Here is a 12,995-nt window from a genome sequence, read left to right as displayed (position 1 = left end):
TCTCAAAGTAATGATAAACCTGTGAGTTGGATGTAGAAAAGTCAGAATCAATATAGATGTTTTTTATTTTAAAGAAAATTCAGATTGAACATAGTAAAAAACTGTAAATTATAGTGTCCGTCCAACATTTTTTTTACTTATAGTGAAAACTACCCTTGGATGATGGGTTAGTAGACTAAAAGCTTTAGGAATCCAAAGTACATCATATAATAAGTACCCTGTATCAAGATTGATGCAACACAAGTGAAATCTGACCTTTTTTTAGAGAGATTTAGCAAAGAAAACCCACTTCTGGGGTTATTTGGGTGGATTTTCCATATCTCTGGCCCCCCTTTGTCGATTTTGCTGATTGACATCTCTTTCTGACCATTAGAGCCAATAGAATCGAAGGGGGATTTCCCCACACACACAAATGGTCAAACAAAAAGGTGGGGGCTTTGTGCATGCAGTTTTGCATCAGAGCGAACCTATCTCTAGCTCTGACATCTGGAAACGGAAAAGCAGGTTTATTGCTTATGGATTATCAGAAATCATTTCAAAGGGACACAGACACATTGTATTAACCTATGGCTTAACTTCAGCAGCGTTTTTATCATTTTAATGCCATTGAAGACCACTTTTGACCAGACTACGACACAGGTAAGCCATGTTGGCGTTTTTAGCTACCTAGCGCCACATGTTTTGATGTCTGTTTTTGTTTATAAAGTCGCAACTTCGTATCATTGAGTGATAATGTCTATACCCATCGATTCTGTGTCATCTCACGATCAGATCGATGGGTTGGATGTGCAGAATGGATAAATAATAAGGTTTTATGAGTGAGTTTCGGTGCAGTAAATCTGTTAGCATTTTTCGCTCGTTGCTAATTCAGAGGCTCAGCGTTAGCATTGTGGGTTTGTTTTGGAAAAAAAATAAAAATGATCAGTTAGATGAGTTTCTTTCCGTTACATGGATATAAAACATTCATAGTTTATTAAATGAACATGCCCTCAGACACTGTTTCCTGCAAGATGTTGCGGGAGGGCCCCGGTACCGGGGTCTCTCGGGTTTAACAGGTTGTGTAATCTTGCAAACAATTGGGAAGGAAAATACAACCTCCTCTGTGGAAAAAAACAACAGTTTAGGTTGGATCAGATTAGGCTAAATCTGATCAGAGGCAAAAAAAGGCTGGGTTAAAAACCAAAATGAATTCACAGCTGGACAACTTTTTGCATAGGCAGACATATTCTGTCATCAAACGCCTCATTGGACCCACTTGCTGTTTTCACATTATCTATTTTGGGAGAGCTATATTTGCCTCACATGAGACAGATTTTGCACACTTTTATATAACCTCAGAGAGAACCTCTCATTGCGGCAGCATCAGAACCGTTTCCTTTTCACTAGGACCACCATTGAGAATGTATTACTGCTCTAAATGCTGTCCAACTGAGGTCATCCTGTGGGTGTCTCAAGATCAGTGACTGTCTCTATCTAAATCCCTTTTTAATGAGAATCAAAGCAAAGCACAATCAAAGTTTAATCCCTTCACAAGGCCAAACTAAACATAAGGAGGATCAAGGGGCTACCATGGATATACACACAGATCCTTACAAACAAACCATGAGGATACTATATACTCAGACTGGGCACCTTTTCATCCCTGTGTGTAGACTTTGTTCTCATAAAAGAAATACGAGAATACACACAGATGTACATCCATACATAAAGACAAAACCAAACCCTGTCAGACTTAAGTCCATAAAAGCTCCGTCAAATGAAAGATTTTCCAATAAAATCGCTCTTGCAATCTGCCTAGGACCTTGAAATATTTGGATATACAATATGTAGACAAGTTCTAATAAGTCAGCTGGTCTTGTGGCTCTATCTGTAAAAGTATGTTACATTTCAAGGGACCTAAAATAGACATTTTTTACCTAAAGGATGTGGAAATTGAAAAATAATAACAGATAAACAAACCCACAATTGTAACGCACTACATAACACACATCCAAACAACATTGCTTTAATGCACTATAAATTGCCAGTGTCAATATAAACTAAAACAGAAGGTTATCTCCAGACTCTTTACCCATCCATGCTCCGTATTAAACTCTTAAGGAACCTCATACCATGGGTTTCGAAGTTATGTCTGAAATTCACTTTAAAATTGAGCAGGAATGGCTATAATGCTGCTCTGCTGTATGTCAAGTCTCACGGTATATATCACAGTTTATAGCCGGCACTCGTCCAGTCAAACTCTACAAATCACCACTGTCACGGACAACAGGTTGGTACCGTATGGGTCCACAGATCAGGAATGAACAGCATGCTCCATAAAGATAAGAGGTGCACATATACAACAGTGACAATAGAGAGATCAGGTTTTGTCATTTAACACTAAGGAGGTTAGTACAGCTTTTGATTTTTAAACAGGATAATCGGGCTGTGAGCATCAGTGAGGTATAAATCGTTGGTTATTGAAAGAAAGTAGATCAGAGCGTGTGCAGGGAAAAGACAAGAAAGAGAAGAATGACAAACTTACACATACATACAAACAGGATCAAAACTGTAAATGTTTCTGCGTATGTCGAGATAAATCACAGAAAGACCATGCGATACAGTTAACCTATTCATTTAATTTTACAGGCCGATGTGAGGAATTTGACCCCGGTAACTTGGGTGCAGGTTTTGGAAGTACGTTGAAGAAAAATGTGCTGGACAGTAGTGCAACTGGCTGCCGAATGGAGATCAAAGGAAACTCTGTTTCTAAGCAACTTGAAGTGTTTATCCTTTAAGAGGACTATATGTTTATAGATGAGAGAGGAGCAGAATTCTTTCCATGCAGCAAAGCATTGGTTTCTCTCTCTCTGTATCTCTCATTGCCTCTGTTTTGATAACACTGTGAAGGATTGTAGAAGTTCTGAAGTTCCTTCACAGCAGATATTGAGGCTATTCCTATTTACTTTACAAACAAAAGGAGTTATACAGAGAACAGTTTCCTATAAGAGACGCTGCACTTTTTATCTAGATATTCAGTAAGTCAAGTGTGCTTGGGTAAAATACTGAACCCCAAATTGTTCCCCAAGGCATTGCACTCGGTGTGTGAGTGTGTGTGAATGAGCTTTAAATGAAATCCGGATGTGCAGTTTGGCACCTTGTATAACAGCCCTGACATTAATGTATTAATGTTTGTGTGAACGGGTATATGTGTTGAGTGACTAGCGCTTTATAAATGGAAAATAAATTGGAAGTCAAATTACGATTACTGGAGGCACAAAGCGGATTGGAGCAAAAATATATGTAAACATTCAGTGTCACATGTACATTGGTACATTTGGTACTGCAATGCACATGGGACACATTAGCAAATGTGAGTCATTGTGATTACAGAAACCACTTCAGAGGAGAAGCTGTCGGCTCTTTGTTTACCTCTCCTTCGCTTTTGTTTCTTGAAGTCTAGTCCATTTTTTTCACCACAATTTCTCTCATCGCTTGCTTGAAATCTGCAGACATTCAGTATGGTTGTTGAATGAGTTGATGATACTGAAGGTGCAAAGTCATTTAATGGGGTATGAGGTGGCCTCTCGCCTCTGGGTTTTGGATTACAAGAGGTCCCTTGAATCTGTGCCATGTCCCGCAACTGCATGAATCACAGATTTGACATGCTGGTCCACATACAGCAACATGAGAAGCCACATACTTGATGAAATCCAACACATTAGTACAATTACTACAAAGTATGAAAATACTTGAACACCACTGGCTCATTTCCCAGACAGGCATTAAGCCTACTTCTTCGTTAAAGTGCCCTTTTAAACCATATAAGCTTAAATTGGTTTTTCTGATATGGCATGTAATAGAATCACATTTAACCGACTCCTTTATAAATGAGTTAAGGTTCGGAAGAAAGACTAGAATAAATACAGGAATAAATGAGGGCTTAATTTAACCTTTAACGATGTAGGTTTAACTTCATATTAAGGCCGTAGTATTTAGGTTGCAAGACACACATATTGCAGCCTGGAGGTCTTAATATGAAATGTTATGGAAAAGTGCCAATACAAGAACTGAATACCTTGTGTTTTCCCAGTACAGCTCTCAATACATTTCTGGTTTCTGTTTTAAATTAATCCCAAGAAAGAATGCGAAAAATAATATCATGGTAATGCACTCATTTTATTTTGATTCTAGAAAAAAAAAAGCATATAGGAAATAACAAATGTGTTGGTAAAACAATAAGTTAAACAGAAAAAGTAGATTTGTGTCAATCATTTAAAAGACCCTGGGTATGCAAAGGCACGCAAGTGACATGTTACAAACAGTATGTTAAAGCATCATGATAAAAGAAATATGTACAAAACCAACGAAACAATGTGGTAGCAATATAATTTTCACATAATTTACAAGATAACTAGTATAGATGGCATACCAGCAGCTACACATCACTGTTGATATCTAAAAAACAATGGACATCAGCACTGCAAAGTTAATTGTCTCATTTCAAATAAAAAAGTAGTTTTGTTAGAAATATTTTTAAAATTAGGAATACGATCACTCTCCTCCACCCATTTTACTTCACTATTCACAATTAGCCAAGACAAATGGCCCCACATTGGAGTCAAAAAGGCACGCTTCTTTCCATAAAAACATCCTCTCATCTCTCTTTCTCACCTCCCTCCCTTTCTGTTCCCCCTCTCTCAGAGGAAATGTAAAAGAAATATATGTTTTTCATCGAGATATTTGAGTTCATAGTAGGAAGGGAATACAAGTATGCATACTTCCAATTTCTGTCCAATCAGAAAAAAAGAGAATAGTAATGCATCTATGTTTCAGATCCAAAAAAATCAAAAAGGGAATCACTCCCACATGTTGTAGGCTGTGGGCAGTTTAAAATATATGTCTCCCGTCTCAAGTACACATGATCATTTTCAAATTGTCATGAGAGATGGAGAGCATATTGTTGAAAAAATGAAGTGTTTTGAATATACGCATGCCATAAACTCTATGCTCTTGTTTTTATGTAAAGGAATTCTGGAGTGTGAACATACATGAAAGTTGACATTCCTCTCTCAGTTAGGTGCCTGAGAGCGCTTAACTTACAATCGTCTTTAAATGTGTGTCACATGCTTTCAAAAAGTCATTAATGCATGCACGCACTGCATTAGGCTACTTAATCATTAAAGTTTAATTTCTTGCAATTGAGTTGTTTTTAAACTGAAGTGGTTGTAATCACATCTGGGATCTGATTTTCAACAAGTTCTTTAGTTCCTAAAAGAAATCAGAGGATGTCTCCAGCAGGGTTTATTTACATTTCAGAGGGGGGGCTGCTTGGATAGCTGCTTCAAAGCACACTCCAGACACTCATAACTAGGTAGAAATCTGCGTATAATGAATTATTATTTATTGTTTCAAATAACTGAAAATTAAGCAGAAACTGAGCATAATAAAGAGATGTTCCTCTTTTCTTGTAACATAGAAAGTCTGATATATAAACTGCATAGATGTAAATGACTAAATGCAAACGTCCATGTATCATAACAGGAGTATAAGGTGTAATTGTAACATGGTTAAAAATGCACTGAAACCTTTAAACCCCTTAACCAAATCTTTAAAAAAATCATTATACCTTAAATTACTTGGCAAAACACAAACTGACATTCTGCAGGGTAAATTGTGTTATATGTATTATACCTAAATGCAAAATACATACAATGTCAGCTTGAGTTTTGGGATACTCATAAGATCCAAGCCTTATTCTGTCAACAAATTACAATATTCTTAATATACATAGCATTTATCAAGACTGTCAGTGTAGAAATGCTTATCTTGGATCACACGCAGTTCATTGGAATCTCCCAAAGGCAACACTTATGCAAGATCGGCATTCCTGCTTGACAGAGCCTGATACATTTAGGATAAAATACTCAGTAGCCCCCATTCTGCCAGATTTTACCTCCCCAGTTATATTACAGTATAGCCGGCTCCATCTCTGACTCAGACTAGCTCCACCTTGGAGTTGGGGTACACAGCAACCACGTCGTAGCCCTCTGGGGGCTGGACGCGCGCCATGGCGTGGGTCTCACAGTACAGACTCTCCTCGATGAAGAAGTAGCCTCTCTGCTTGAGGTTGACGCCGCAGTCATCGCACGTGAAGCACTCAGGGTGGTACAGCTTGTCCCTGGCCTTCACAATGGTGCCACTGGAAGAATAGATAAAAGGAGATACAGATAAGACTTTAACACCTTCTGAAATGATGGAGATGCACATTAAAAACGACTCATAAAGACAAAGAGAGATACATGAAACAGACTTGGTGCTAGTGTAGGTAATTCCCTATTTTTTCCAACTTTATCCTCTGATCTTAGACTGTGCTTACCAAGCCTTAAATGTTTTTGCTTGATCATGGTTAATCATGATTTAAAGACCTGACATTTAACTATTTTGTAAGAACTAAGTATGAGCTGTATGACACTTTTTTTAATTCTAATTTCCCATAGATTGTTTCTCAGATGCTATTGACAAAAGAGTAAATAAAGCTGGACTTGTTTAAGAGATGAGAGAGGCAAAACATTCAGCGGAACACTTTAAAAGGAAGTAAGTGATGATAAATTGCTTATGAATGACTCACAGTTGTTCTTTTCAGTTTCCATTATCTATGCTTATCAGCAGTTATCATACCATTTAACAACTATGCCCACGCAAGTATTTGAATATTATTGATGTCATATTTCAGGGAAATAACACCAACGCACACCTGGGAACTGAATAGAGAGTTGTTTATTCTCTGCTGATCAACACTGGTGCATTTGGTAGTTCAATGCTTCAGTCAGTCACACAGTGATGGCAGTCATTAAGGGCGTTGTTCATTCACAGTTCCCAATAAGATTTTCCTTTCTGGACGAGGGCCAGCAACCATTCATTCACAAGCCAACTTCTTTTTTTAACTGCTTTCCCCATTTAACCGCAAGACTTGAAGGACAAACTCTTGACACAGTGCTCTACACCTTTTTAAAAAGCTGTAAAATGCTCCTAGGTCATAACAGCCTTTTTGTGCCCTGCAAGCTCCTACAATGCCCTCTTGTTAACACGTAAAGTAAGCCGATGACATCAGTGCTTACCTGCAGCTGCTTAATAGAAGGGGGATTACCGGTGCATGTGGTTACTTTGGCAGAAAAGCGTGTGTGCTTGTGTTCAATGTTTAGTGTAAGCTTGTGTATACGTGTTTGTGTGTGGGAAAGGGTGTGGAGGATGGCTTGGCTTAATCATTAACATTACAAATGGGAATAGGTTTTCTTGTGAAAGGCCTGTTGCTGCAAGTCGACCTGTGCAAGTTTACTTTTTTGTTTAAGAGTCACGGAGGAAACTTTACTCACTTCGAGTTGTTCAACTTTGTGATGAAAGGAAGAGTGATACAACCACACACAGACATATAATTATCAGATAGTGATTAAAAGAGCGAATCTGATAATAAATCATCCATATTTGAATGTATTTATTAAAGGTATCTTCACTAGTCTCACTAGCTAATTATAAACCACTGTACCCAACATTTTTAAACCATAACATGTTATGCTGTGATACACACCACCTTACAATTAAACATTTAAAACTAATACTATATGTCTGTATATGTCACTATAAGTGTTGAAATGAAAAGCAAAAGTGGAACAATTATAAAATAAACATTTTGTATGCCTTGAGTGGTCTTCCAAATGTTTTTTAAAGTGCTTATATCACCAATAACTCACAACTACATGCTAATTGTATGGAATGTTCTATGCTATATACTTACACAATGCCGTTACAGCAGCGTGTGCACTGGGGCAGCTTCTGAAGACCGGACATGGGGCTCGGGATGGGGCTTCCCAGTTTGGGGATTGGAGACATGATAGGTGACTTTAGGTTTCTCATTCTGTCTGTTGGGGAAACACCTAGAAAAAACAAGCAGAGAATAAACACAGGAACTTTGGACACGGTTGCTACAAATGTACATTTATGAGGGTGTCAGGTGCTGACATCACATTTCCTATGAGGGCCTTTGGTAACCCTGTGTAATTCAAGGGGAAAAGCCTTATAGAGTCATCAAAGCATGTCTTTGTGTTTGTAACCTGGAGGAATTTCAGGTAGTAAGACAAAAGCATGGTTGTTGTCAGGTCTGTAGTAGGCTAATTATGATATGAAGATCACCTTAGTGACCATCTGGCAACAACAAGCAAGAGATGGTGTACAGCAAGTCAATCTATTCAAATTTGTTGATATAGTAAAACTTAAAACAGTACTGATTATGCACAACATTTACCATAACAAAATGCCTACTAACATTCAAAAGCAGTTCCAAACCACAGTTAGGAAATACCCAACCAGGCATCCTAACTGGTTGTATAGCAAGCCCTGTAGAACAACCATCAAATCACACAGCTTATCCATAATCGGAGTTAGAACGTGGAATGGACTTCACTCAGACCTTTCAAGTATTACTAGTCATCAAAAATTCAAAACTAAAGTAAAAACAATTATATTTGCAGATTACTCCAGCTAACAAGTATTTGATATTCCCAGTGTTGCTTATATGCATTTACTTTTTTCTTGCCCTAACTGTTATTTTATTTATTTTATTTTTTTTCCAGTTTTCGTTAGTTTTCTTTATTTTTTTGTACCCCTTAATTTCTATACGTTTTTGACGAAATATGTGCCATTACTATATTGATGCTAATGATGTTGCACGGGAGGGCTACTCCCCATAAGCTATGCTTCAGCCCTCCCGCTTCTACTAATTTTGTTCATTTGTGTGTATGAATTATACGTTTTTGTTTTTGTATGATTTTAGTAGAATAAATAAAAAAAAAAAAAAAAAAAGTCAGTTATTATAGGGTTGCTTAATACATAAATACTTTATTTGAGACGTAACATCGATTAAAACGGTTGGAACTGTATTTATAATGTGTTACTCTGTAGCAATTAATCAGGCCTATTTGACTTTAAGAAGTGTCCATATATCCCAGACCTTTTTAAACAGATGAATAACCCGACCGCAGCGATTGAGGTTGTTTGCGCGGTAACTGTTACAATCTCTTTACATATTATTTTAAATTAACTAGTTTTTATACAGTACAAAGGCCCATTCAAAGTTCCATTAAGTGTTGAACTCATGTCTGTCTTCTTCCATTTTCATCCAGCTTTTAACCTCTCTTGCTCTTAGCTGTTTACTTATTCTTTTTCTAGCCGTTAGCCTTAGTGTTTCTGTCAGTCGGGATCACATATCTCATTAACTTTGTTGCTTGCTTTCCCAAACAGGATGTCACCACTTGTCCTCTTCCTTAGCCTCTCCATTGTGTGAGTCTACATGTTTCATGCTTTCACTTTCAGATTCCATCAAATACAACCTTTGGCACGCAATGTAATATCCAATTAATCTTCATGGTGGTGTCAAAATGTATATGATTCAATTATGTGAAAATGCTATACTTATCAAATATAAGTCTGTGAGTCTGTTTCAATCATAGACTGTGTATAAGAAGTTAAGTTAGTCATCCTGAGGTCATCCATTGGTTTGTGGATAACCATTTTGAAGCCTTGCATTTGGTGTTTTGACTGGCAAGAAATTCTTCAATGGAAAAACATACAGCAGGTTAAAACTACAATATATAAATACTGGACAGCATGGTAGCGAGCTGTCAATAACAGCTGAAGTATATCCTGCTTTATCATCTATTTTACTCTAAATAAGACCATAACTTACTGAATAAACATTGTGTTGTATTTGGGAAGACTTAAAACTAGCGAATGAGACCATACATCTGTTAGGAAAAGGTTTACTGAGATAACAAATTAATCAATTGGAATATTTTTTAAGTGGACCCGCCTGCATTGACAGCACCTTTCAGTCCCGGAGGTTGCAGCTTGGTGTTAACTCATAAGAAGGTGTTCTCTTTTTTTCAGCTGTTACAGTTACTGAATATAATTGTTGTCTTTCTCGCGTCCGCCTTCCCCGCTCTTTGACCTCGGTGTATTCTCGCACTGTCCTGTGTGCTAAATTCAAGACTCTGGAGTAGCATTTCCTAGTAGGAATTCATCAGTCAACCTAACTAGACAACCAGCAGGAAAAAACATCCCATGTTACAGAGTCTGTCACGATCTGTCTGTGTTGTGTTTTGTCTTGTTTAGATCTGTCTTTGGTTTCCTGTATGTGGCCGTGTCTCAATTCAGGGGTTGTATCCTTCGGGGTATGCAGCCTGTGCGGTCCACGGAGGACCCAGCCCACGTAGGCTGGACCGAGTGGCCTACGAAATGAGACGGTCTAGCCTACGGAGGGCTTCGTATTTACGTCACGTGATACGCGCTGTTCGGTTGCGCTGCTCCAGCAGCCTGCTAGCAAATTCTAACTCAGCTGAAAAGGATCCAGAAACTTTACTTTTACATTTTACATTTTTTTGGAGATCACCGTCAGCGATAAATTAAAGAGGACCATGGCCAGGTAAATACGATGAAGCTGTTCCTTTAGCCCCCAGTAATGTAACATTAGTAAGTTAACAAGTAAATTATATATAGCTGATATTTAAAATAAGTCTTAATGTTTCTGTACTAATAAAACAATGTTTTTTTAAATGAAGAAAAGCATGTTGTATGGATTGATTGTCAACAATAGTAGTGTTCTAATCTTAATAGCTGTGATTATAACAGTTTATATTATCCTTCTTCCCCTAAACCTGCCCAGATGATGTCCCACTGACCCCAGGTCAGCACCTCCAGGTCCAGCAGCACTGTGACCCCCCGCTCTGCTGAAATACACAATTAAACATTTTCTATGACCTTTTTTTGTATTAATAAAATTAAACTGAAGACAGTTTAATGACCTAGAGATAACCTATTATTCCACTGCTTATGCACACATGTTGTAAATAATGGTTAAAACCTCAGTAAATGAAATAAATAATGTGTTTAACAATTACAATTTAATATTGTATTTTCATCTTATCACAAAGTAGAGGTAAGAATATATCCATCCTCTCTCTGCAGCTTCATGTCTTCTATTATTATAACTTTCATCATTGAGACAGAGGAAATCAATCATGTTATTTAACATCACCAGCAGTAACACAAATATCAGCAAAAGTGTGTTTATGGAGTTGTTTATTTGTATTATATGTGCAGCAAGTATATAGAAGCAGCTGTTTGGGTAATCAGACAGACTCAAGCTATAATCGTTAGATATCTATTAAAAGAAAGGACACATACAAAATCAAATTCTGAAAGTAAGACACAAGTATGTAGGAACGGCAGTAAGCAGAGGTATGGGTGGAGGATGCTCCTGATCGCCGTTTTGCTTTCTCCAGCACCACAGGGTGTCCAGGTGGATGGCAGCTCTGTCCTGATGATCCGCTGTGCACTTTTCAGATTAGGGGTCCTTCTCCAGCAGATCCATTTCTCCAGAATTGTCTTAATTACAGAGAAAAACAAGAGAAAAATAAAAAAGTGAATTAATCATATTAGACACAGGGTTGCAGAAGTATTATTGCAAAATGTAACTCTCAGAATTTCAGACAAACAATCCCTAAAGGATCATTTAAATGTACTGTTCTGGTTTTTTAAAAACTAAAGAGATGAATTGACAGTCACACGTAAATCCCTTTGACAGCACGGCACAAACTAACATCAAGCAAAAGGCTGCTGTCTATTTGTGATGGTCTTATTATTATTATTATTATTATGGGATCAGGATAAATTAAATACATTTTAACCTAAATAAAAGATGATAAAATATGGTGGAAATATTGAAAATAGGCTTTTCTTTTGCTCTACCTCAAAGCAGCATGAGCTGAATACAAAGGGTGTAATGTTGTCCCAAAGTTTAATAAACAGTAACAAATTGGAACATGTCAGAGAAATAAATAAAGCTAACAGCAGCTACACGTCAGGGTAGCGTTTTATAAATCCCACCATACTGTAGGCTATATCGGTCTAAATGTTTTCACTTTGGTCTATGTAAGTAATATAAAGTATAACTTATCTATAACAGAGCCAAGATCTCTGTATGACTTTAGAAAACTTCTGAATTGAATAAAAAAATAAGTGTAAACAACAGTGCAGTACGTCCAGCTAGCTAGTTAGCGTCACCTATGTATCCGTATTATTTAACGAAAATGTACGTTTTAATGCCCCTTGGGTTTGACGTGTGTGACGTTAGTTAATTTAAAGTAAGTTAAACCCCAATACTCACATTTATTAGTGATTCCTCCGCTCGCTGCTGCTTTTAAATCCACTCTGCTGGGGAGACCGGAAGCCATTTCATTTGAAAAAAACTCCCTCTTCCCTGTGCGCATTGCACCCTGGGATATGGTAGGCCGCGGAGTGTACATCAGATGTATCCTTCAAATTGGGGAAAAGTAGGCTGCATTCGTGGGCCGCATTCGGCGGAGTCTCGTCTTTTTTAAAAAGTGGGACAGTCTTCTTTCGGCGGTAGTGACGTAGGCGGTCTACGAATGCACCCTTCGAAGTATGCAACCCCTGAATTGAGACACGGCCAGTGTGTGTTCCTTCCTACCTGTTTTCTTGATTGGTGCCCCTGTTTTCTCCTCCCTCCTCACCTGTCTCTTGTTTCCTTGATTAGTCCTGTGTGTATTCAAGTTCTGTTTTTTCTGTCTGTCATTGTTGGTTCGTCGGTTGTCTGTGACTGTGTTCACCTGGGAGTGTTCTGTTTGTCCGTGTATCCTTGAAATAAAGGTATTTTTAGTGTTATCTGCATTTGGGTCCTGCTTGCTTCACTCACCCGTAACAGAACGAACCAACCAAAGATGGACCCAGCAGACAGCCTGTACGAGGTGACGTACAATTTAATGTGCTTTAAAAACGACTGTCGATATGCCTCCAGTAGTGGAGAGAGGTAGTCAATTATCTCAACGGCACGCCAAGAAGTAACCTCAAGGCCCTGGTTAAAGGAGTTACTACCCGAGTGGGTGGAGGACTTTTTCGGTAGCTTTGAGGTCAAACCTGTTTCCCGGCCTGCTAGCCCCCGG

At 38.0% G+C, this 12,995-nt stretch overlaps 1 protein-coding gene across 1 annotated transcript in view; it reads right to left on the bottom strand.

Annotated features, from left to right (window-relative positions):
* Positions 1-4,139: 4,139 nt before the first annotated feature.
* Positions 4,140-12,995, bottom strand: part of pdlim4 (PDZ and LIM domain 4) — a 52,127-nt gene continuing 43,271 nt past the window's right edge. The window contains exons 6-7 of the mRNA XM_034098960.2: positions 7,775-7,913; positions 4,140-6,181 (exon numbers count right to left, since the gene is read on the bottom strand). Coding sequence (XP_033954851.1) covers positions 5,977-6,181; positions 7,775-7,913 — 344 coding nt within the window. The 3' untranslated portion in view covers positions 4,140-5,976. The remainder of the gene's footprint in view (positions 6,182-7,774; positions 7,914-12,995) is intronic.

The sequence above is a fragment of the Pseudochaenichthys georgianus genome, chromosome 14 (genome assembly GCF_902827115.2).
Source record: "Pseudochaenichthys georgianus chromosome 14, fPseGeo1.2, whole genome shotgun sequence".
Classification (NCBI taxonomy): Eukaryota; Metazoa; Chordata; class Actinopteri; order Perciformes; family Channichthyidae; genus Pseudochaenichthys; species Pseudochaenichthys georgianus.
Note: the sequence above shows the minus strand (reverse complement) of the source record. Positions and strands in the feature narration are given on the sequence as shown.